Genomic DNA, 27445 nt, shown 5'->3' with positions numbered 1-27445 from the left:
CTCATGTGTACTTATTTGCAATGACCCAAAAATATTATTATTTAGGTTGTGGTTTTGAATTCAAAGCATAAATTTAATCTCAAATGTTGGCCACTTTAAAATTCTGGGCATAGGGTCCTGTACTCTATCAGCCTAATGGCAAAGTGAACCCATTATATCAACAGACTTGCCAATCAATTGCCTTGGGAAAAAATGAAAAGCTTTTGAGAGATGTAGCATACCCATTCAGATATACTGGCATAATAGCATTTGTTCTTCAAATATGCATGAGATAAAGTTTTAGGGTTCCCCCAACAATATAAATGCTGGTCTTCAACAGTCCTCAACAACTATTGCTATCATTCTTATAAAGTTGACTTAACTCTAAATGGAGTCTGCCGCATCTGTCAAACAGAAATATGTCCAATTAATTCAGATTACACATAGACATTGAATAATTTAATACATTTACCAGTCAATTTTACTTTAAGAAAATGTAGCAATTGATTTAAATTGCACAACTGAAACTGATAGAATGACCAAAAGAAATTTATGAGCAATATGCAAGACAAATATGAGCTCATAAACTTGTGCAAATGGAACAGCTAACATAATTTGGAAGTGTTTTGGACCAAGATGATCAAAGAAGTAGGGACATGGGAAGAAGAATTGAAATTGGCAAAGAAGCTTTCACAAGGAGGAGGGAATTGATGACAGGATTTTTGAGTAAGGATGTTAAGAAACAGCTCATCAAAATTTTGATGTGGAGCATGCTATCCAAAAAAGTGTACAGTACAGAAATGTGGCCATTGAAGCAGGACCATAGATATAGATTGGAGAATTTTGAAAGGTGGATTTGGAGCGGATGGAAAAAGTGAAGTAAACAGAAAGGAAAACAAATGACCAAGTACTAGGTGAGGTGGGGGAGGAGAGGGGATGGTTAGGGGAAATTAAACAGAGGCAGAAAAAGTGGATGCAGAGCATCACATAAACTAGGAAGGGGTAGGAATAGGATAGACATGTGGGATGGATTGAAGGAAGTATGCGGAATTGAAGAGAGACTTACAGCAGCATCTGATGAAAGGTTGTGCTTATGTCCAGAGGGGCAAGTAAATGTATTGCAATCATATAGGCGCCCATCTAAAACCTACCTTAACTGGTAAAATATCATTTTATTAATATGCGAAACATTTATGTGATAAAATGAATAAATTATTTTTCAAGCTGAGTAGCCAAGGACTTTATTCATGAAAGCCATTATGTAACAATACCAATGACAATTCATTTTCAGGACCAACCAAGTTGTTTTTAAATTTAAATTAATTCACTATGAATCAATATAATTGTTAGTCATTCTTACACTTAGACTAAACCACTGCATTCAAATGAAACATAACTTGCTCCATTTAGTTGCAATTCTTTAAAAACAGCAGATATACTACGAAGTAACTTCATTAATGCACCAATTAAGTTACAGCAACAATACAAATGGAAAACAAGACACAAAATGTTGAATGCATGAATGAAAGACTAATATTAATTATCTTGTAGTGATTACTTGCGGTGTACAGTGAAAAATTACAGTATTCAAATGGTCACCATATATTACCCTTGTTTATTTTCCTGTGCTCTAAAAAACCTTTCCTTGAATTCATTGTTGGCTACACATGGAATCACATAAAACTTCATTTTATAACAGCTGTCCCATAAAATGCTCCAATAATAAAAATTATTAATAACATCATTTGCTTGCTATTTACAATTCGATTTTGGGCATGAAACCCATCATAATTCACTCTTTTTACATATTTACAAAACCAATCAATCAAGAGGCCTTGATGCTTTTGCTTGTTCATTGACTAGATACCAAACTTGAAGACAAACCAACTCTTGACACAGTGTTCAAACTGTGAGAGTATAATATTGACTACAAAGAAACTATACGTGACATTCATTGGTAATGATCATGACTCTCAGGGAAATTTTAAATAATACTCAGTCAGTCATTCCAAGAGGATAAGAGGAATCAAGAATTGAAAATTATTTGTTTACACAGTGCCATCTTTGATGGCATGGATTCTGAATAAAATCATTCAAATAAATCAACAGAGTCGAATCAGCGGATCAAAATGTGAACACTAATAACAGGCCACATTACAAAAAGGATAAATTATTTCTCATGATATGGCATTACCCTGGTATGCAGAGTGATATCATGTTTTACAATTTGACACATAAAATGATTTAATGGAATAATGCATAACAGGAAAATGTAAAAAATCATCATTTCGAATTCAGCCTCACCCAATGCAAACATTCTTGCATCAATGCAGTCTCAAGACTCATGTCTTCACATTACTTAATTGACCAAGAGGGAAAAAGCCCATCACTTAATCCCTTACAATCCCACCTCTAGGGTCAATCACCACCAAATTATGCAATTTCTCATCAGGGAATGGTCAGTAAGTTGCCATCTGATGTCACAAGTGTTGTCCTTGCTGCAGAGGAACTGCTTTGCGTGGATGCTTCCTTTCTGGCCACTTTAGCCAATCCACTGTTCTGCCTTTGCCGTGCCTGATAAAGATATTTATTACAAAATAAATACCAAGTATTCCCATACTAAAACCATAGTCAAACAATTTATTGCAAAAAGGTGAGCTTCAATATTAAGGAAAATTCTACCCAACTGTGAAATGCGACTCAAAGAATTCAATATTTAGAAAACACATTTGAAATTATGAATGAGTACCAACACAAATATCACTGTAATCAGCACAACTATAGAACATACTTATTGAAACAACTAAATACAGGAATATGTTAGCATTTACAAATAAGTTACTTTAAAGGTATATTTTGACTGACTGTAAACACCTTGTAGCAAATAATATAAACCTTATGCCTATTTATGGAGGAGTTGTTCATGAGATGCTATATTTAAGTTAAAACCTCATTACTTTGCTCCTGCTTAATTCAAACATTGGACTTGTTGGGATATTCCTCACAAACACTCTTTCCTTGTTAGCATGCCCATTACTTCATGTACACAATTATAGTTAAAATGCCGATAGTTATTCGGGCCGACCTCCGAGCAGGTGAGACCACCCGCTGCATTTATTTTGTTTTAATTTCATTTCATTAAAAATAGTAGTTTCTCCGCAGGAGACCTACTCAGAAAATTTTTTTCCAACCGTTTTGGTTACTTCTTTTGCACATTAAATAAAGGACTAAATTTAACTTTATTCATCCTTAAGTCAACAACATAGAGGTAAAATCTACAGCAACTTACATAAAAAGACACTTTCTTAGATTATAATATCAAAATTACTTCAAATGATACTTAATGTCATTTAAGAAATGTAAACAAAATTATGGTAGTATATGGTTCAAACGATTCTCAAGCATAATAATGTCCTATTTTATGTTTTGTGATGAGACAACAGCATATATTGATAGTGATATTTATTTTGAAATTTTGGTGGCTGTGTTATAAAAATAGTTACAGTACAACTATTTTTTGTTATTGAAAGGAGATAATGGCTGCAATATCAATGATGGAAAAATTATGTTGATGAATAGCAAATTTAGACAGACACTTAACTTCTACAATAAATGGACATAAACCTTCACATGGAACATGCAGAAGAGTGATGACTCTTCTAGCCATTGTAACATTTTTAATGTTTCTGTTAGGAATTAGTAATTGTTTATTTTGAATGCAATTCCAGGACTTGGGGGAAGTTCATTTGCTTCCTAGAGGTTCCTGCCAGCATTGAATGTATGCTTCAAAGTGTACTGTATTGAGGGATGTTTTTCACTGTGGAAATTCTTTCTTTATTACCTTGAATGCCTCACTACTGTATGCAAGCAAGCAAAAAAGTTTATTTTAGTAATTACTGCATTCTGTCAAACCTTTTTATTTTTACAAACATATTATACGAATGTTCAAGTGTACAGAAGCATGCAGGACTTTTAAGAAATGAGGAGATAATACAGCATACACATCATTGACAAATTTATGATTCATTTTTCAGTCCTTACAAGTGTAAATAAAACTGCTACAAGACTCAGTAATTATTGGTAAGGACTTAGGTGCATTGATTTCATGGGCTATGTCAGTTGATCAGTCTACCCTTCATGCTCTTATCTCAGTCTACCCTTTATGCTCTTATCTCAGTCTACCCTTCATTCTGCTTCATCCCTTATTTTCCTATTTTTTTAGCATTTACGTGACATAATGCTATTCCTTCCTAATCATGGTGTAAAAACCTTCACTATAAGCTGGCCACTTTGATATGCCTGGCATGATACTGCCCTATAGGGTAAAAATGACTTTTTATTAATAACCAATAATATGTTAACTTTTTATGGCTATATAGTAAAAACATATTCGTGAAAATGGATAATGGAAAATGGATTCAGATACAATACACACAGTCCTTCTAAGCCAATATTCATTATTTCCATCAAGTGCCTGCCAAGTCTGTTGATAGTAACAACACAATCAGTTGAGTTTGCTAGGTAATATGTACATAATTTTCTTTCAGAGGTTTCTGTAGTAGTAGTAGTTTTGAGGGGAGGCGACCGACAACTGAGGTCAATTGTGCCATAGGGGATGGACAGGAAAGGATGAAGGGTGGAGAGAAACCCGGCATCGGCATTAGCCTACTCTTTACGAAAGGCACCGAGGGGTCCGCAGTTTAACGTCCCATCCGACGGACGGTGTACTTACTCAAAGTGCCTCCCACAAAGCACCTCAGTTACGGATCGAGATACCGCTGAAAAATATTCAATACCGCCGGGATTTGAACCCGCACCCTCTGTATGGGAAGCCAGTATCTTAGCCCCCGCACCATCTCGATCCCTGGGTTTCTGTAGTGTGGATTAGATGAGCTATGCATGCTTCTCACTTGCCAGTTCAAGTCAACTAACACAGTGAAAACCCCAGAAGTATGCAGAGCTCAAGTATATTATTGTTATTTTTCAGTCCAAATACTGAATCATATGTAAGTTTTTTAAGTTTTTTTTTATTTCAAACCTGAATACTTTGGAGGTAACGTTTGTAGTTCCTTGAATTAAAAAATTATGATGTTTTACTGTACATCTACCTTTCAATCACTTGTACTGTTTCTTATATTAAAATCAATTGCTAATAAAACAGTTTCTGGCGTCACTAGTGGAAAATCTTCATATTAAAATTGAAAATAAAGCCAAGTTGTTTATTTTCAATTTTAATTAATAATATAAATACTGAGTACAAACAATTTACATGAAATGGTAATTTCCAAAATATAAAACATTAGCCAATCTTTTGAACTCACTGAGCCAGACAAAAACTCTCTCGAGAATGGATTTAAGATCTCGATTTTAGATATACGAGACAAGAATTTCACAATTCACTGTGAGAGAAGAATTTCACTATTCAAGAAGAATCTATTTCTATACGTTGGGTGTTAGTAAGTGAATCTATTTCCATACATGAGTGTTATCATACGGTCAAAGAATATATATGTAACACTTAAAGTGTACACAAATTTCCTGTCACCGCTGTATTTAGTATTTCTATTTGGTAATAATATGATCAATATCCCACTGACGTGCCCCCCTATACATCTATTTTCAATACTGTACACTGTCCACTGGACAAATAAATATGTTGTTATTATTATACTGAAAAGAACACATCAACTTACCAGACTGGGAATGGCCACATAAGGCTTCTCTGAAGATGAGATAAGTGCATTGTTTAAAGATCCATCACGCTTTTCAAAAAGCCCATTGCGTTGGTGTCCATACTCAAACTCGACCCTGAGCTCACCAATGTGAGACCGTGGTAACAAATCCGGAATCCATTCAATCACAAATGGTGTCGGTGTTGTCTGTCCTGGTGACATGTTTCCTGAGAAAATAAATAGTTCAACAAAGCTTTAAAACATTTCATCACAAATAATTTATTTATATTTTTAAGGAGGTTAGTTTCTAAAAAATGAATTATTAAGAAAAAAGTATCAACCTTGGAAATTATTGAGTTAAGGTTCATTGACTACAATGCACATTAGCGGATGACTCCGTTAAAAGTTATTGTTGCGGCATCTCCTGCAGTTTCTTTGGAGATAAATGAAGGCTGGTTGGCAGTACAATGAAAGAGCCCTGGCAGTAAAGTCATAAATATATTTCCTATAACAAAGAATATAACATTATGCAAACCCACCAACTTTCAAGAACGTCTTCAGCTCCAATGGTTTAATGAGTGGTTGACCTTCCAATTTTCTGTACATTTCACTCTTATCTTGCGGCTGTTCAAACAGTTCAAAAGTACCATCCCTTCTTTGAATAAAACTCTGGGTGACTTCCAATGGCATCTGTTTGGAAGAAAAGGAACAGTGAGTCTCTAGTAATGTCCACACAAAGAATCCTAAACCAGAGCTCTAAACAGAGATGAGGGCTCCAGCTCTATTATGACTCCAGCAAAACTATTGAAGTTTCAATTAATAGGTATTTAAAAATGGTGATGGCATGATTGGATTTTTTATAGCTTTCGAGTAGGGTTGTCCCATAGTTTAAATTCTCAATTTCAGTTATAAAAGGCTAAAAATCAGTTATTTACAAGTAAATTGACTTGATAGGTAACAGTAGAGCTCACCTAGCAAAAAGCTCAACAGCAAGTGACATTCATACATTATGACCAGTTTCTTTCCGTGCATTTACCTATGGTTTCTCAAGAATATGTGGTATTGAAAAAATCAGTTCGATGGAGTGTTCCTCGAGATTTCACCCAGAATTGAACCTGGGCCCTCCAGTCAGTAGCCGATGATTCTACATACTGGACTATCATGCCTCCCTCAAAGTTTTCCAATAATAATAATTTATTTACATCCATATGGTCATACAAGGTCTGTTCAAAAACAGATGAGACTGTTTGAATAAAAACTTGATTTTATTAGTTATGCTTTAATCATGCTTACTGCCTTTAAAATACCACTCTTGGCTGTCAATACAACGCTCCCAACATATTTCCCAGCTTACGAATGGAACGCTTCTTTTGGGATAGCCTTTAGGTCTGCAGCACAATTTTTTTGGATGTCTTCAATAGTTTTAAATCAGCATCCTTTCAGGGAGGATTTCAACTTTGGAAATATAAAAAGTCTGTAGGAGCAAGATGTGGAGAGGACGGTGACTGGAGGATCACTGGTGTGCTGTTTTAGGCCAAAAATTTGGTCGCAATCAATGATGTGTATGCCAGTGAGTTGTTTTGATGAAAGCATCAGGACTTGCTTTTCCACATTAGTGATCTCTTCCGTAACATGACATGTCTTAACCTTCTCACAACCACTATACAGTGCCCCTTATTTACTATTTGCCTTATTAGTACATATTCATAGCGAATAATCCCTTCCCAATCAAAGAAAACCATCAACATCACCTTCACATTTGATCACAACATCCGCGCTTTTTTGGGTGGTGGATAACATGGCCCCTTCCACTGTGAAGACTGAGTTTTGGTTTCTACATCAAAACCATGAACCCAGGTTTTGTAGCCTGTGATGATTGTATTTAAGAAGTTTCAGTCATCATTTGAACAATCAAGCATCTCATGGCTGATGTCAAGACATTTTTGCCTCTGTTCATCCGTTAACACTCGTAGCACAAATTTGGACGTGATTCATTGCATGCCTTAAATTTCTGTCAAAATGGGGAAACAAAATCCAACACTCATGTCAACTTCATTGGCAATCTCCCTGACAGTTAATCTATGGTTTGCATAAATTAAATCATTTACACTGTCTACATGGGTATTGTTTGTTGACGTTGATGGTCATTCACTTTTCAGTTCTTTGTCGGTCAAGGTTTGTCCAGACTGGAAGCGGTTGCACCATGGAGAACACTGTGCTTGACCCATAAATTCATTTCCAAATGCCTCTTGAATCATTGCTTAAGCTTCAGTTGCACTTTTCCCGAGCATTAAAGCAAATTCAATGCACATGTGCGGCTCCTCTAACACCTTCATTCCCACAGACAGAAGAATTTGTACAGCATGTGTGTGCATGCTCAGACAATGATCGCTGTTGTGCGGAGACAGGTCAAGATAGGGCCACAAGCAAGGTGATGTTTTACTTATCACAGAGGCCACTAAAAGGTGACACTTCACTGATTGTAATCCATCAAGCAGTATGCCCGTAGTCTCATCTTCTTTGGTACAGACCTTGTATAACCATAAATATCATCATGAAAACATAAGCAGACATTAAAAAAACAGAAATAGATTACAAATTATTCTCCAAAAAATCAAATACACTATCGTATGCTTTGCTCTCCAAGATAAACTTTCTTTCAAAAAGATAAACAAGAAGTGGACGAGATACATAGAGGAATATTATTTAATACCGAGTGATATGGCCCTTCGTGGCAGATATCGTATGAATACTGTGTACTGTGAATGTCAGTTAGCCCAGGGGTGTGAATTATGAATGCTTACAGGAAAAAGATTCAGGTGAATGAATAGGTAATAAGCTATTGGTGGTTGTAATAGCAAACAAAAGCCTGATCGCTTTAAAAAAATTAGCATTTTGTCAGAAGTCACATGCATGGCTTATGATAAGTTTCCTCCTATCACAATATGCTACTTACAATCTTTACGAATTTTTGAGTTTAAATACTGAAAAATGATGGCACAACTTTCTTATTCTCATAAGCACTGTTGTCACACGAATCAACTGATTTTCTGGTCAAAAAAGGAATGTACATAGGTAAAAAGTAATTTATAATATTTTGGATATGCATAATGACTCGTTTAAAAATATTACCCATAAAATAATTTTGGAGAGAAATTCTACATTTAAATTTGATTTACTTGGATACACTGAACAAGTTTTTCAGATTGTGGGTTTCAACAAATTTCTTATTTGAACTTGGAGAGGTAGTTAAAAAGTCTACATTAGGTACTCACCATTATACCTTCATCCATGAGCATATGACTAATGGTTTCACATAGCATTTCTTCACATCATAAGGGGTGACTAATATAATTACAATATAAATAGGAGCAGTATACCTCTTACTCCTCTTCTAAATAAAACTAAAACCCCTCCGTTCCGACTAATTATGAACAATTTTGTACCACATATCTGCATAAGAGCTTAAATGGAGATAAACGAAGAAACATAGGAAACAAATAAACAGCAATGCTTCATAATAATTTTATCTAAAAAGATTTCATGGAACCTTTGATACTCTTTGGAGGATATTAAAACCTTATTCAAGGTTTTATGTGAAAAACATCTTTGAATAAATATCAGTTCCAGCTACAATGCTTGTTATTTTGATTCACATTCTAATCTCAAGAAATGATTGAACCGAAGAACAAAACCAACCAATCACATTTCATTGTACTAAAAATTTCAAGTGTAGGCATTTCACTAACTATATGAAGGTTTTACAGTATGTATTGTGTTTTTTAAGAAACATAATATTTACACCATGCAAGGATACAAATTCCTTTCTTTAATCTGAAAGGTAAGGAAGAGAGAAAATATTTTTAACTGCTAACACTAAATTAAGAAGTGCAAATCATGATTTTTGTGTGGATGTTCATATAAAATACCAACATAGAAGAAAGCAATGGGTAATCCACGGAGTTAACTCCACTAAAAGACAGGGAAATCATCAATTAAAAAATACAAAACACCAACTAATGATTCAGAGAGTTCAGTATACCTTCAAGTTCTAAGGTCTTCTAATTTCTTTCTGATAATCTACTCGCACCAGGTAATTGAAACTTGAAAATTGAAACTGTTAACTCTCAACATTATCTCCCTGTAGACATAAACATTTTTTACAACACTGATGCCATGAGTCCACAGCAGATGGGAATTTTTCTGTAGGGGCCCCTTTTTCTCATTGGAAAATTGCTGATGGTCTGTGGCCTTCTCGGGTTCATTGTCACACTGTGTTCAGCCTTATTTTAAATGTCACACCCACGAATACACACATTTCACCCCAGTAAACCATTACAACATGTCACACTCAACTGGCAATGCATATTGACTGATGTTAAACAAGGCAAGTAAATAAAACAGATATATACACACCATTTTTGCACGCTAAACAATGCCATTTTTAGTACTTAAAATGCTTTTCTCAACAGCAGCTACATGAACTCTGTGTACTCTATGGCACAGCCAGTTATGTCTTGCATACATAAAGAGTGTGTGCATATTTGATGCTTAACTACGTTATTCTATCTCTCCAAAACTAACAAAGAGACATTCCTGACAATATTGGATCTTAGTTGCCAACAGATGCATGAAACTCAGATTCCTTATAAACCCATTCATATATGGTAGAAATAAATATAATGCAATAATTGTCCACACATGCAAATAATGGCATGGCCATAAGGATAGTGACAGACTCATAAAATCAAATAAATATGCAAAACATGCTGCTGTGTATAAGCTACCTTAAAAACATTACAAAACACTTATGCTCTAATATGAACCCCAAGTACTGTACCTTTGGAGTATCAAATATCTGTTTGACTTGAATAACATTTGTTATATGCCAGGTGTATTTCGTAAAAGTCCCCATAGGTAGCTTATCCTTTCTCACAAAGGCTCGGGTAAAATTTGGTAGCCTTTTCTTCTTTCCGCCACAAGATATTCTCTCCCTCAAGCACTCAAAGAAGGCCTGCAAAAATGACAAAAATTGTTATCATAACGCAAAAGAGTTTCAGCACATCACTCTTCAAGTACTCATGGAAACTTCAGTATTCATAAAAATTATTATTTAATTCACTTCATGCTATAGGTGTCCTATCAGTGAATATCAATCACTTAAAAAGAAAGCAAACAACACCAAGGGCACCTGTTTCATTCACTATGAAAAATGAGAGTGAATTCAGACTTGTTAGAGTCCATGAAACAACACTCGGATTTACAATAATCATGTCACTTTACTATAAGAATTAGTAATAATACATCAAAAATTTACTGGGGTCCCCATTCCTAGAAATATTTATCAATAGCTTTAGTGAAATGCTATAGTTCCTCTTTAACATGCAGACATTTAAGCAGAAAATAGAATGAAGTTCTGAACACTTGAAATTGCATGGTAACTAAATCCCATAAACCATAAACACAGTAATCAACTTCAAGATCGGTTTGGTTGGTAATGGTAGAGTTCACCCTATACTAAGCCCAATGGTGTGTGAAATTCACAAATCAAGGCAGGGGACCGGTTCCGTACCCTCTGCAGGCTATTCTTTCCCAGATCTGGTACCCAAAAAAATTACAGCTTGGGTGGAGCTGAGGGTGCCCAGAGAGGTGTACCCGGGAATTGAAACTGGACTTTCCAGTCAGTTATCAAATGCTCTACCCCTGGACTACATTGTCCCCAGGCTAAATCCCTAACTAAATTAATAAAAAATGATGGGGCAAACTGAACCACAGATTTCAAACCCAAGAGTGGTTTGAGACGTGATGCCAGGCCTCTATTCGTACCAATTCCTTCTACAGGTGAAATTTATGATACTGGGGCGAGTTTCATTACCCCATACCACACGTGGTTTATCAGAAAGTTCTAGTATCCAGATAGTCATATGTCTTTGTTTTAGCAGTGAGTTTCTGAAATTAGAACATGACCTACTCTGGAGAGTAGCTGACAAATCTACGTAAGTGGAGAGCCCTAGTTCCCTCAATGATTTTAATATCAACATGATAAGCATTTAATTAAAGATTATTAAACAGAAAATAACACCCTCAGAATGATTACGGTTTTCCCAATATCAAGCATACAAGAATTTAAGAAATTTTCTATAAAAATTGACGTGTTGGTTCGCCTTAATAAATGCCCAGGAAATATGTGCATCCAGCTTTTGAAGGCTAAAATTTTAGAGGCATCTAACACTTAACATATATTTATCTATATACATATAACATGGTTTGAAAATTAACTACTGTAGCTGATCCTTACTTTATTATTCCCACTTAAACATTAGTCGTAGTTTTAGGGGAGGCGACTGACCAGAGCTGAGGTTATTTGAACCATTAGGGATGGAGAGGTAAAGATGAAGGGTGGAGAGAAACCCAGCATCGGCATTAGCCTACTCTTAATGAGAGGTACCAAGAGGTCCACAGTTTAATTTCCCATCTGATGTATGGCGTACTCACTCAAAGTGCTCTCTACAAAACACCCCAAGTAGGAATGGGGATACAACTGAAAAATATCTGCTGCCCCAGGGATTTGAACCCGGGCCCTCTGAGTGGGAAGCCAGTACGTTAGCCACTGCACTGTCACAATACCCACAGACTTCATAAAATCATTCATCTAAATTTATGGTCCACAATAAAGCAGATGCCCTATTATAAGAGTTAAATTATCAATCAATAGCAAAATATGAAATAAACAACCATAAAATACTTACATGGGATATATGGAAGATCAATGGGTCAGGTTTTCCATCAAACTGATAATGCATCGCCTGGTTTATTCTTTCAGCAACAGAGCCCAGCCAATCAAGAAAACTGACATGTGTGGCATTTTCATCCGGTGGATCTACAAATGTATGAAGTATAGCATAAAAATATATATAACCATATAGACAAGTGTACACGTATGAGTGAGTGTGCATAGTTATTGGGAACTGGGAGGGAGGTAGATGGGAAGGATGGGTCACCAGATGCTTTGAGGTCCTCAATTCTAATATTGAGGGGCATTGTGCATTGGCCAATACATAAGGCTGTGCAGAGCTTACATTTTAGGAATCATGCAAACATACAACATTTTTTGAACAGCATGAAGAAACCTGAATGGATAGGTGATATTTGAGAAGTTACTGTTTGGGAATAGAGTTTGCAAGAATATGGAGCAGGTTATGCATCAGACATGGTTGTATAGAGTTGGTAGGATTTGGGGAATAGAAGTGAATTTGAAATTTACTTAATTTACCTGGAATTTTAAGAATACTTGGAAGATTTGCGGGATATTTTTATGTGACAGACGCACATTTAAAGCATTGGGTTTGTGGTTGGAGAGGAAGGGGAAAACACCACTATGGCTACCCATTGAGATCTTTTCCTTCCTGTTCAAGATAGAAACTCATCTGTTATCCTTTCCTCTTGCATATCCATTCATTCCTCTGACAGTAGGTGAAATAGCTCACGAGCACAATCTCTTGCCCAAATAATTAGGGCATTCGGTTGCATTAAACCTCCAGGATTTCAGCACTAACTACATGCTCCTTAATAGCTTAGTGATCTGAAAATTGACCAGGCAAGTCAATGATCCCCGATTCAATTTCCAGTCAATGAAACTCTTTACTGCCTGGAATTCAAACCCTTCCACCTGCCTAATTAATCTAGTGTTTGTCCTTGGGTTCATCACACTATATTCAGGGTTGCATTATATTTGGGCTAATATGGTATACCCGGGCAAGGCCCTCTGGGCACCTGCAGCTCCACCCAAGCTGTGTTTTTTTTTGAGTACGAGATCTTCCTTGGTAACCATAACCAGCAGAGGGAAAAGAACTGGCCCCCCTACCCTGATGTGTGAATTTCACACGCCGTACGGCTTAGTACTGGGTGAACTCTACCATCACCTACCAAACTGACCTTCGGGTTGATTACTGTGTTCAATATGGTATATTGTCAATCACAACCTGCATGATAATTTGTGCAACAAATTTTATATATGGCTACAACTGAGGAAAGAGGTGACCCCATGATTGAGCTCTGAGTATGAGCATAAAAAGAACTTTTAAAATCAAATAATTTTGAAATACATTTACATATTTAAAAGATTCAAACTCATTACAAATTAATTAACTGCAGTTGAACTTCTTTACGCTGTTAGAAAACGGAGACAATCACTACCTCTTTAACTGGGGTGCCAAAGTAAAAAGAAGTTTAACACCAAATAGTATGAATACACCACTAGATGGGGATTATGAGGATAATTTTTCATAAAATCTGTAGAATTCTCAACATTCTCAGACAATTTAAAGCTATAAAATTGCAGGAGTATGTTACCTTATCAGCTATCCAATGACAAGGCACAGTGAAATGGACTACTATGGCTCATTCAGAGTCTTTGGGCTATGGGTTTCAGGTAGGCTAAACTGTTTGGGGGTAGAGGGCTAAAGCAGAGAAGCCCAAATTTCTATCACCTCATAAGTAGATGTGTAATGCCTCTTAAGGATGTCATAACAACAGCATGAAACCATTAGTTGTCTCCCCCTTAAATTTCTTAAATTGATTATTGGTACTTATAAAGGTATTACAGTTGCTAACACACATTTACCCCAAAAAACACAAGTTTAGCCCTTCCTACACAAAGGTCAAAAATAAGCCATGATTCTTCTTACACCTTTTTATGTCTTGAAGAACTCACATTAAATAAAATATTCAGCTGGGGAAGGAGGCAACTGATTGGCAATAGACTCGGAAATTAAAAATTTTAAACCAAAGAATTTTCTAAGAGTTGCATCACAATATACGTACAAGCTGATGGCTGCCTTTCTAGAGATTGAGATATTAGAATAGATGAAAACTGAAAAACTTTGCTCAATGTTGTACATAGGGGAGAGGAGAAACAGTAAAATGACTCATCCGTAGTTTAATGCCAACCTTTCTCTTAGTATTACAATAAATAATTTAAATACGTCCCCCTTATCAGGAGAACCACATTCAGAACATGTTAATATTCCAGATACTGAAATAAATATGTACTACCCAATCATTTTTTTATATGTGCTCTGTAATATCAGTTTTACTGATTTTTTTGGATAAAGCCAATTACTGTTATTTGTTATATTTTTACCAAAAACTATTGTATTAGAACATTTTTTTGTAAAGCTACATTAGTTAATTAAAAACTTTATTTTTCACGCTCCTCTTACTGGGAACATTATTATCTGAAGAATGATAGCCTAAAATGAATGCCCACTCTATGTAGGCTGCCTGGCCCATGAAAATTATTTCATTATTGCTCAACATTCAAACATGAGTATCATCCACAATTAATATGTGAATCAATAGAAATGGCAAAAAGAAGACCAAATTTTAGTAATGAAGATATTTGCAACCTCAGTACAAATTGGAAGAGATCCCTGAAACCTGTTTAAGAAATTGATGTTAGTCAATGGATGTGAACTTATAGAACAAAAATGGAGCAATGGTCATGGGTACTGGAGCCTATAGAAAGAAAAGAATGTACATTTTAACATTTTCACCAGACGATGCCCCAGTAAAAGGAGTGACATGTCAATTTTCTTATCTATAAATGGAGCTACACCCAAAAATGTCTAATACAACCAATAAAAGAAGCTGGGGAAGCTAATATTTTAAATTTACTGTCACATTTTGGCTGAAAATGATTCACTCCTTAATGCAGCATAACAACTGAGCCAATAACTTTTCCAGCCAAATGCTTACTATGAATATCTTATTGCACAGCCAGCTTCATTATTTACAATACAAAATAGAATCACAGGAAATTTTGTGGTGAATTTATTTATAACCCATATATGTCATGAGTCCACTTTTTATGGTACTTTTATGGTAATTCAGAAAGCACTATTGCATAGATCTACATAGGCATATAAAGAATTATAGCAGTATATGCATAATAAATACAGCAGTATAAATAAGGACTGTATGCTTTGATACATTAAATGCATGCATTAAAGCTCTGGAAAATCAAATGCAAAGTGAGAAAATGAGGATTTCAAAGCACATTAATTTTACCATGTTTTACAGCTAAGCTTCCTATAGAGCCATGCTGTCTCTTCACGCCAGGTTTTCGGGTTGGAGCAGAAGTGGAAGAACTGCCACCATCTTGCAGTGTTAGGAGGGCTGAGCTTGCCTGAGCAATTGGATCTTCGCGCTTTCGCTTCAATCCAAGCAATTGCTGAAAGTTTATGGTTAAAAAAATTAATGAAAATACCAAGGAAAATTTTTGACTTTAATGTGGGGGAAGGGTGGGTCGATTCTTCTCCCTACCCCTGAGCTTTCATCCCTTGTATTCCCATTAGAATCAACACTCTCTTATCTCTACCCTCCATTCTCTCTTCCCATGCCATTTTCTTCTGCCAATGGCAGACACCCACCCCCGATCATGTCTCTCCCATTTTTGAATTTTGGTTTTTATACGAGAGGACAATGATCGAAATTTACCTTAATATTGACACACTGTGTTGAAACTTGGTTGGCCCATTAAGTGTGAATACTGACTTGTTCTATACTTTTATTTTAATGGAAATCAAACGTTTTCACAAAGTGATGCTCGAGTAATTTCATTTTCATTTCATTCTAAATGAAAAGAAAATGAAATTTTATCCATTATGGACTGAATTACTTAAGTATAGAAGTTCATAATTAAAATCTAATTGACCAATAGGTAAAAAATTGTGAAACCATAGTTATGTAGCATCTGCAGAGATATTGATACCATACATATCACACATCATTAGTTTCTGTTCTTTGCATATATTTGTCCAGTCATGTTTGTATGATAACTTCTCTACATAAAATATCATGAAGTATCTAGAGCAGTTAACTGTACACAAGTGCACCATTAACTGCTCAAGATACGTCATTAAGTGCCCTTCACTAGTGTCCTGAGCCTAAAAATCTGGAGATGCTTTCTCCACTAAATGAAAGCATTCTACCATTTTTAGGCTAGGACATTTCAGGATTTTTGACATCTTGACTTCCAGCCTCAGAAATTTTACCCTTCATAACTGATCTACTAACTCCATCAAATCTTCATTACCCAATTCCTTTGCATCCAATTGTAATATTTTAAGAAAATCATTTGCTTTGACATTTATTTTTAACATTCAGCCTAATTCTACAAGTTGATATATTACATTTTGCTATCCAAATATCCTGCTGTCCAAAGTCCGGAATAAACCTCTAATAGTACAGTAACACAAGTACATCCATAACACCCTTTCAGCTCAATAGACAAATGCTGGAAAACAACTGCGTCAAAACTCCATGGAGGCAGATGCTAACTTTTCAATACACAGTTTGAATCACTTCCACAGGTCACATAGTTCAACAACCATAATTAAAGTGTATGAAGCAAACGGTAACTACGGCCGCATGAATATTATGGGAAGAATCAACCCCAGCCGCACTCTTACAAATAGGCAAAGGATGGGTGAGGGAAATGAGAGAAAGAAATTAAAATTAAGTAAATAAATAAATAACTCAAATTAAATAAAAATAAAATGAAATTATATTGGGGGATTCAGAACAGAAAATAGTTAAACCAAAATATGATAACAAGAACACTCTGGCTAAGGTGTACGAGATAGCATTGACCCTTGCCCTTATCAAGCACTCACCAGTCAGGGGCTTACGAGAGAATTATCTCTCCGCCAGCAGCCCACCAATTGCACATAGTAGAATAAAATAAATGAAAATTAATCCCGCACTCTCTAGATTGGATGTACTAAATAGCCTTGATCCTAGCTAGTCACAGGCACTCCCAAAACCCGGGCTTTTGAGAGGTTTCCCTCTGTGCCAGTGGCCTGCCAATCACTCCCTCACTTGGGGATGCATAGACACCTTAACCCTGACTCGCACTTTGGGAAAGGTAGGGGATGTGTCCAGAAGCTGACACAGAGTTTCAACTGCCAAGCAGTCCTCTTCAGAGAACATAAGGATTAACATTAACCAACATTTCACAAACATTTTCCTAATTCATCAATTTTCTCATAAGAACAACACTTAAAAGATGAAATTATTACAGCTAAGTAATGTATTTTAAAGCAATGATATGTTTTCTCCAAAAACCTCCAAATGTAATATTTATTACATGAGCTTGATTGACTTCTAACTCTTACCTTTCAAGATGCCATGTGACTGTCTCATGTGTTTTAAAATTAGTTAACATTTTATTTCCTGGTAGTTCCAGTTATTGCACCAGATGTTTCCAACTGTTAAGTTCTAGCATTATGCATGGGGAAATGGATGCCTTACATTGATCTGTTTAGCAGTCAATCTCCCTCCTCCCAACTTCACCTCGCGTCCACAACAAACAATGAAGTACAGGGCTATAATTATTCCCGCTGAGTATTCATCTAATACCAATGGTATTTATTCAGTAGTTCAGCATTGGATGTTACCTTCATGCTTCCAGCAGCTTCTATCTGGGTTTTATTAATGTGTGATGCTTCTGAACCTGTAGGTTCATTACCTCTAAGATAAAGATGGGATGACAACCAGTATGAAATGATGGTTTACACATTTGTACATCTTTAAAATTAGAATTTTCAAGTCAATTAAGGCAAGCTACATTTGACGTGACCTAAGGCATGATTGTATTACCTCCAAAGATGTATCTTGCTCTGTCAGTATTGAGTGGCCAACTTCAGGAAAGTGAAGCGGATCTGTTTCACCAGTCTGCATCTGAACTTCTATTTGATCAGGAAGGACTTCTAAGTTGTGCATCTGTAAATATAATACCAAAGATATAAGAGAAAGCTTAGGATTTTAATATAATCTCTCATTTGATTGCCGAAGGCTACTCTAATAAAAATAAGCGGCCATCCTTGCTGGTAATGATTGTTGGGTTGTAGATAATAAAAAATTTTTAATTCAAATTCATGGCCATTTTTTAAATGCACTTAAGATGCTTTCTGAATATGTTTTACATGTCATGCCTCACATGAGACCAGAGATGCAAGTCTTAAAATGTCAGTAGCCTATCATTTTTATGCAGACTAGGTATTCATGAAAACACACCCCAAATTTTCAGGCCAAAATGCTTCCTCCATATGTGCCCACAGTTGACCAGATAAAATGAGCCAAAAGCTTCACACATATACACATTTTCAGTGCACATAGTCTGTATGTATGAGGGTAATCCCAAAAGTAAGGTCTCCAATTTTTTAGAAATAGAAAAAAACCATTTATTTTCTATGAAATACACATAATTTTAAAGATTTATCAACTATCTATTTTGCTACAAAATTTCCATTTCGATTGATGCATTATTGTAAACGCTGTGACAGTTTTTGTACGCCCATGTCATACCAGCTCACCACCATGATCGAGTTGATTCTTCACGTGAATTTCTTCACCACTATGCAGATGAAAAGGATAGATTTTTGGACTTGATTGCCACGGGTGAGAAACCCGGGCATTCCACTTCACTCTCGAGACCAAATGACAATCATGTGAGTGGCAGCATCCCTCTTTGCCCAAGCTATGAAAATTCAAACAAACACAGTCTGCCGGTAAAGTCATGGCAAGTGTGTTTTAGGATCGGAAGGGGGTATTGTTGGTTGACTTCATGCCTGCTGGGATCACAATAAATGCTGAAAGGTACTGTGAAACATTGAAAAAACTCATACGGGCAATTCAGAACCGAAGAAGAGGAATGTTGAGCAAGGGCGTATGCATTCTCCAGGACAATACTCGCCCACATGTTGTCCGCCAAACCATCGCTCTCCTGCAAGACTTTGGTTGGGATATTGTCAACCACCTACCCTACAGTCCTGACTTGGCCCCCAGCGACTTTCACCTGTTGCCTAAGTTGAAAGAACATTTGTTGAACACAAGATGAAGTTAAATGTTTCCTCAAGGACATGGTGGCGAGCTGGTACGACATGGGCATACAAAAACCGTCACAGCATTTACAAAAATGCATCGACCGAAATGGCGATTATGTAGAAAAATTGGAGGGCTTAATTTCAGGATTACCCTCATAGTACACATACTAAGAAAATTCTAATGAAATTATTATAAAAATCAAAGTTTACAAATCCATATTTTTAATGCATATTACAAATATTTATCATTTTAAAGAGATATACCACAAAACAAAGTAATAAAAAGAGACGTTTCAGGCGTGATATGGTGGAATATCATTATCGATTAAAAAATTAAAAATTGGCAATATTTTCCACAAAATAAAATTTATCCCCCTTTATCAGCAATTTAAATCCCTTCCCCCACTCACATGCATAGTCACCCATGCTGCCTGCCAATTTTCCACCCCTCTTTCCCCTAACTTCCCCTTACTTGCTTTCCAGCAAATATACTGGACTCCGAGTGATGACTGTTACCTGACGATGATGTAGTTACATTGAAACCGGTCGCATTAATAAATTACATTTTGTGGAAAATATTGCCAATTTTTTAATTAAAATAAAGTAAATTAAGCACAGTTCAAGCAGACATGTATGCAGGGATGTAGTTCACATTAACTATGACATAAAACACTACTACTTACACTCATGACTTGAGTGATGTGCCCATCTTCGTTTACAGTAATGCCAGTTGCCTCTAGTAAGGCAGCTTCCTCAGGTAGCACCTCCACTTCTACACTGCAGGGATCGTCATGATCACCATTGTTGGCAAGGAAAGTCATTAGGTGGCGTTGTGGGTGGTGTTCTACTTCATCCACTTCAGCCTCATCTGACCTTGCTGCAGGTAGTGTATCTTTGAGATTCTGATCTCTGGCTTGACGAGTGCTTTGCAGCACAACTGATACAACAAATTAAATAAACAAAATATCCAAAAATGAGGTTGAAATCATGACCATATGCACTCATATACAATTGTACTAGATGTAATAAGGCTAAAATGCTGAGCAGAAGGAAAGTACATTGGGTAGATAGAAACATTTTTCTTTTTATAGTACAATTAAGGTAGAACTCTAAAAAATTTTCCAAATGAAAATGATGACTATCTTACAGTGCATATATATATACCAATGATGGTGACATGTAAATGAGTCACAAAGGACAAAAAGATATTTAAGACTGCATCAATATTACCACATCCGCATAAAACCCTGGTTTGTGGTACTATTACAGATTATTAGCATGCCTTCACTGGCATGATAGTAAATACACTCCAACTGATGTCAGTGTTGTAATACTGTAAAAGGGGATCAGGACAGTGCAGTGGCTAACGTACAGGCTTCCCACCGAGGGTCCAGGTTCAAATCCTGGACACAACAAATATTTTTCAGCGGTATCCCGATCCCTACTTTGGATGCTTTGTGGAGAGCACTTTGAGGGAGTATGTCTGTTGGATGGGACGTTAAACTGCAGACCCTTGGGTGCCTTTCGACATGAGTAGGCTAATGCCAATGCTGGGTTTCTCTCCTCCCTTCTTCCTTTCCCATCCATCCCTAATGGTGTAAATGACCTTAGCTGTCGGTCGCCTCCCATAAAATTTACTACTGCAAATGATCAATGTTTTACAGTATCATCAAATACTACAAGAATATTTTTAAGTGAGGGATTGGGTCACTTTCTTCTCTGTTTTGGACATAGTTTGCTTCTTAGTTTCAGTTCCAATAATTTATTTGAATGGATAGGTGCTAAGCGATCAAAAGTTGCTATAGTGAACAAAAGCTCTTTCACTTTCAAAGATATTACCCCCTTATTAGAAGCTAAATACGGTTTATAGTGTGTGCAATACTATAACAAAGTTTCTAATAGTCATATGGTTTTTTATGTTTCACAACTGTACAAATTCATAGATACTCACATATTGCACAAGAAATTTTTCATAACATTTTATTACAATAGTTAAAAAATGGCATTAGTTGCCCACATTTTTATGGCACTGTTGTCATTCAAAGGCAGGTTATTTATGATATTTTTGAGGTCCATAACACATTCTTCAGGATATTACATACACAAAATATTTGTTGGAGAGAAACACCCCAATTCAATTTTTTTCTAATTCAATAAACTAAAATGAACAAGTTGAAGATGGTTGATTCCACCATGTTTCATATTTGAATTAACAGATGTAGCAGTAAGCTCAGCAGTAGAAGTTTTCCAGAAGCTTAATTTCAATGTTGATCAAGGCTCTCAATGACATGTCTTACACAAACTGTTCTCACAATATAAATATACAGGGGGAATCGTATCATCACAAGTAATTCCAGATTTGCATTTTTATGTTATTTTCCCAACTTGTATACCAAATTTCCCTTTTTTTTTTAAAAAAAAATTAACCCTCTTCCCCATTTTTAATGAATTTTTGAAGAAGCTGAGTTATCCCTAATTTTTTCCTGATTTCCTGACAGAGTGACCATCAACATGTTATGCAATGATGTAATATTTAGCGGTCTATTCATCTTTAGCAACTCCGATTTCCTTTGGTTTTTTCTAAGAATCTCAGTCTCTCATCAACACACTACAAAATCCATAATACTCCCACAATCACCTAGTTTACATACTGATAAATAGATGTGCTTTAAACCACAGTGGCAATCCGTTCCTCATGCATGCACCCAACAACAGGTCACCGTTATCATTCACTAAAGAGTCATCAAATGGCTACACCACTTTTTCAGAGGCATCCCTTCTAAAACCAAACCAAACCATGTGTGACTCCTAAAGCTATTCTTTCCCCAGAGTTGCACCCATTCAAAATTCCTCTCAATTCCTCTTCCATGTTTTCTCTCTCATCATCAACAGATAGATATTTGGCAATCACAACCCTTCTAATGCTAACTTTCAACAAGAGAATAAAATAAAGCAGGAATATAACATTACCAGAACTATGCGGATGAAGAATTTTGTCGAGGTTAATGAAGTATAGGAACTCATCAGCCAATTTGGGATCACTGGCAAATGCACATATACAGGCATAAAAGTGGACGCATCTCTTGAAAGTTCCATCCTCCTTATCTGCTCCTTTAACTTGGCCCTAGGAATATGAATCTTAGTATTAATAGACAAAAAAGCAGCACTGACAATCTACTGAAGCTCTTTGCAGCTTAAGGTTTTCCACAAGATCCTTCACCTTCAGCAACAGTTATGTTGATTGTGCAAAAAAATTGGATTCATGTGCATATTTTGTTTAAAAAAAGCCTTTTAGTTGAAATTTATAGATAATATTTTACAGTCTGTGCCAATTAAACATATTTGAACATTAAACCTTTTTACATGATGTATTTCACTTTTCAAGGACCATTCCAAGTCTTTCAAAAATTTCTTATTTTTAAATATTGAATTCATTGAAAATTTCTAGCTGTTTTGTCATTTTGAAAATTGAATATCAGTATAATTAATTTTCTGAATTTTTTTTTAAAGATGCAACACATTTGGAAAGTTGGGGAAGCATTGCATGTATAGCGTAACAAACCAGCACAACAAAATACAAAGTTATTGTAAAATAAATTGAGTAGCTTCAGGCGTGATGTGGTCGAAGTCGAACATAATGAATAACTGATCATAGCACTTTTCCACTTGATAAAATTTTTTTTATTTTACAACTGGGTTTCGATGTATTACATCATCATCATCAGGACCTCCTGATGATGTAATGCATCGAAACCCGGCCATTAACTAAAAATTGTTCTCTTGTTCATTCTTGTAAAATGCTTTAGTACAGCAGCCCCGATCTGCACTATCCTGACCTGCTAGCTATGATCTCTTTTCCCTCAAATTCACTGAGTCATCGGTGTTGTACAGAGCATCATAATTTGGAAAATGAGAAAATTGATTAGAATCAACCTTGTCTAGTGGTTAATTAACATGAATGAAAAATAAAAATTGGTTGGAAAATATACAAGAGACAATGCATATACATATATATTCTTTGTTCCACGAGATGAGTCCTATCTACAACTATTTCACCAAACCTGGAGTTCGAAAAATATATTCCATGCATCATCACATCATAATGGTGGAGTTCTACTTGTGATAGGGTAAAAGGTATTAGCTAAATTTCTTATAGCATGGGTTCTAGAAACTAGCACAGTATCATACCTGGATGCTGGGCCACCAAGAACCCGAACCAGTCTGTTTATTTAATCATTATAAACAGAAATCTACCAGGCTAGAGTAGTTTTTAGATTGATCCAAGCACTGTATAATACTATATCTAAGCTCTGACCAACATAACACTAAGTATCCTTAAACCTCATGCCACATATTGCATTAGCTTGTTCTTTAGCTGTGCATACTTTCTAGCATCCTTCATTCCATCCAAGATGCCTACACTTCTAATTCCTCCACATTGCTTTCATAGCATTAACCCCAGATTATTATCTACAGTATCTACTTGTACATAATTTTTTCTCATTCTTGTCCATACCCGCACCTAACCAGCCGGTACAATTAACAATGATAATTTTAATACAGATTAAAAACCTCATAGAAACATTTTTTTTGTATAAACACATTCAGTCTGGCACTGTATTGTCAGGGCGTCTTTGTTTTTCTTTGTACTTTTTAATTTTTTACTTATATCAAATAATTTTCCACCAATAATTTTAACCTATTATTTTTTTGTATCAAAATTACATAATATATTATAAAATATCCATACCCTGAAAGCTTTACAACTGCAGAAGAATTTGTTTTCCTTGCATGGGAAAAATGAAAAATGAAGGTATCCAAGAGGGTGTTTGGGGTTTGTCTTGCATTTGACAGCCATAATAGTTTTTGACACCCTTTGAACAAGAGGTCCAGTTGTTTCTGTAGCCAACAGCCATATTGCCTGAAAAATAAAATCTATTCAGAATATGATTTAAGAACTTACTGACTCACAATCACACTAATTCACTTCTTGAAAGGGTTTCTCAAGAATAGATTAATTAGCAAGTTAAAAACATAGGTAAGCAGAAATGTTACTCTTACAACCAAAAACAACACAAATAACCCTGAATTTCATCTTCAACTATTTTAGGGTTGGCATTGGGTTCTTGGCAATACACAGGATACCTTTATATTCATCATAGCAAATTGTGCATTAAAACAGAAAATGAGGAATCATTCCGGAGCTGCCTTTTCACAACCAAACTACAGACCAAATAAAAGCTTATGGCTCTGCACAGCAAGCCAAATTCAGAAGAAAGATGCTGCGTTGGTACCTCTTAGGGTAACTTATTCTTACCTCCCCTAAACACCTTCTATTCACTCCTTCCAAGCCAACTTTCTACAGTCCTTCATACACCTGAGTGTCACGATTACTGGTTTTGTCTAACATGAATTTTCTACAATGCTTTTACAATTAATTTTTATTTTCCCATCACACAGAGCACAATTACAATCTCTACCTGGACCCAACAGACTGTTCCTATTGCTGCACTGATCTTGTAAAATTGTTTAAAAACCCCGCCCTCTACCTTTGGGTTTAATTTAACCTCTCTAAATCAGAAAAATTAAGTACAGGGGGAGCATATTTCATTTAGATGTTAACGTCTGAAAGCTTTGGTCCTGCTAGGTTAACAGATAGTGAAATTCAAGAATAACAACCATGAATGGGATCTGGACAATTGAAACATGGGTAAAATTTGATCATGTCATGCTTTAGTTTAATTTGTTTGCATAATTAAAAGTCTTCCATCAACAATTTTCATATATTCGAAAATGTAGGTAGTAAGTAATTTTATTCAGAAATATGACTACAGATATGAAACAATAAAATTTTTATTCCAAATCAAAATTTTTAATATTTATTTACAAAACAAAATTAAATCAAAAGAGAAAACAACATTAAAAATTTTAATACTTTAAAATTGCACACCATACTCGACCCATAGCAAGACATAATAATTAACCAATAGCCAATGATTATGAGGTCATCAGTAATTAAATAAATCTATTCTTTCACATACCTGCTTAGTTTCATTGCTGACATTTAATGATGCTAAAACACTATTCTTCAAATCCAGGGGTTGGGCTTCAGCATAGCAGCGCAATGCAGCTTTGATGTGATGGCATGTTGGCAATGCAATCCCTTCGCTTTTATCTTGCTAAAATAAAATTAAGAAGATATGATTGGTGGGGAACATATGACTACAAATATAAAACTCATTTAGACTAGGCCCAGGTCAGTGCTCACTTCAATCGTTCTCATGCATGATTCAACAAAACACTGTGAGGCAGATTCGGTAATCAGTGCAGAAGCATTAGATAGAGTTTGATCTCCATCTAATGATGGTATTAGAAGAGGAAGCTGCACGAATCCTCTGTAATCAGGGCCCTTGTCACGAACACGAACTGAAAAAATTTGCTGGAAATGAAATAGAAAAAGGAATTAATTAAAATGTTATGAGCTAGGGCATACTACATATGAATCAGGTGCACACATACTCGTACGTTAAATAGATTGTATGAAAATATAATAATATAACCCGAATATGACGGCATATAGCATCATACACAGACATTTTAATTAGAACTAGATTAAATGGTAGTTTCTTAAAAGGTATCCCTGGCATGCATTACCTATTTTTAAAAAAAAAAAAGAAATTTCCATTTTATTCTACTTAATCAAACTGAACATGATAGTGTCATATTAAAGGTGATTGAAATGAAATGGTTCATAATAATTGGACAATGACTTAAATATTTTAGCATAGGTTAGATCAGATTAAACCAATTCTGATATGTCCTAAATATCCAAATGGTCCACTTAACAATTCCTAATTTAAATAATCCTGAGCAACAATCCTCTCTCACTGGGGTGAAACTTTACTTTTTTTACTAATAAGCATTGCTTCTCTTCCCAGTTAATTCAGAAGAAATGAACTATGTAAGGTAACCACATTTACGCAAATCTATTGGGAATTTAAATGTACTGAACATGAACTGAAATCAGGGGATATTAATTAAAATATATACCCATAAGTTACTTTCAAATATAATAAGGCCTACGCATGTATGTAATAGCAGCTAAAGATAAAAAATCAACCCCGTGGACTCGGTTTAAAATTTCATATTTGAATGAGAGAAATTTCGAGATCTGCTACACTGATTCAATTACATACACTGCATAAATTTAGCCAATATGACTACAATATTAAGATTGAATTCAACCCTGTGATCCATCACACCTTCGCACACAAAAACTACTTCATGAGAAATTAGGTCCATACCAACACAAACCACAACTATAGCCTTGGCATTGGTGTAAACAACAGAAACTGATTGATAATAATACAAAGGAAATGCTCATTTAACTGAGCTCATCAGATACGTCAAAATAAATCAAGAACGGCATAAGGTTTTACCAAATTCGTGGTTCCTGTATGCAGCTTGCATGCTTCAGTGGACAGTTTCCTTTTCTCACCAGCTACTTTAAATACTACGTCACAAGCTTTGTTTTTACAACTGATTCCCCTCGTTCCATTGAATGTACCACACTTCGGGCACCTTCTTACACCTCTTAGAGTGGCCTTCCCCAAATCAGACAACAGAGCTCTTAGTCTATCGTCATTAGGCATGACTCTACTGTAATTATTGTAGTAAAAAACTGATATTATTAATAAGAAAAAATATATACACAAGTAGAATAATATACATAATGGGAAATCAGTTTCTTTGCACAATAGGTGAATCGTTCAAAACATTTCCAGAAATAAAACATACCAGTTACTGTCAAAATTCAGCTTTTCCAAAAATTTGCTTGACGAAACAAATATATACAACGAGCAAAAATATTATTTAGTAATTTTCTTATAGCACCACTGCACCATTGTA

At 35.6% G+C, this 27445-nt stretch overlaps 1 protein-coding gene across 2 annotated transcripts; it reads right to left on the bottom strand.

The window, feature by feature from the left end:
• Nucleotides 1-1209: 1209 nt before the first annotated feature.
• On the bottom strand, nt 1210-27445 carry LOC139687961 (uncharacterized protein C2orf42). 2 transcript variants are annotated; one of them, XM_071585335.1, is made up of 14 exons: nt 27335-27445; nt 26977-27196; nt 25806-25976; nt 25579-25716; nt 24288-24458; nt 22508-22661; nt 20221-20474; nt 18312-18434; nt 15720-15882; nt 12401-12531; nt 10492-10665; nt 6191-6341; nt 5673-5878; nt 1210-2553 (listed from the first exon to the last, which is right to left on the bottom strand). In XM_071585335.1, the coding sequence occupies exons 2-14, from the start codon at nt 27187-27189 to the stop codon at nt 2428-2430; spliced, it is 2175 nt and encodes a 724-aa protein (XP_071441436.1). In that variant the 5' UTR covers nt 27190-27196; nt 27335-27445; the 3' UTR covers nt 1210-2427. The 2 variants fall into 2 exon arrangements, with proteins under 2 accessions (XP_071441436.1, XP_071441437.1); XM_071585336.1 differs by having other exon boundaries at nt 26977-27193.

The sequence above is a fragment of the Hetaerina americana genome, unplaced genomic scaffold (assembly GCF_022747635.1).
Source record: "Hetaerina americana unplaced genomic scaffold, ioHetAmer1.1.p SCAF_2, whole genome shotgun sequence".
NCBI lineage: Eukaryota > Metazoa > Arthropoda > Insecta > Odonata > Calopterygidae > Hetaerina > Hetaerina americana.
Note: the sequence above shows the minus strand (reverse complement) of the source record. Positions and strands in the feature narration are given on the sequence as shown.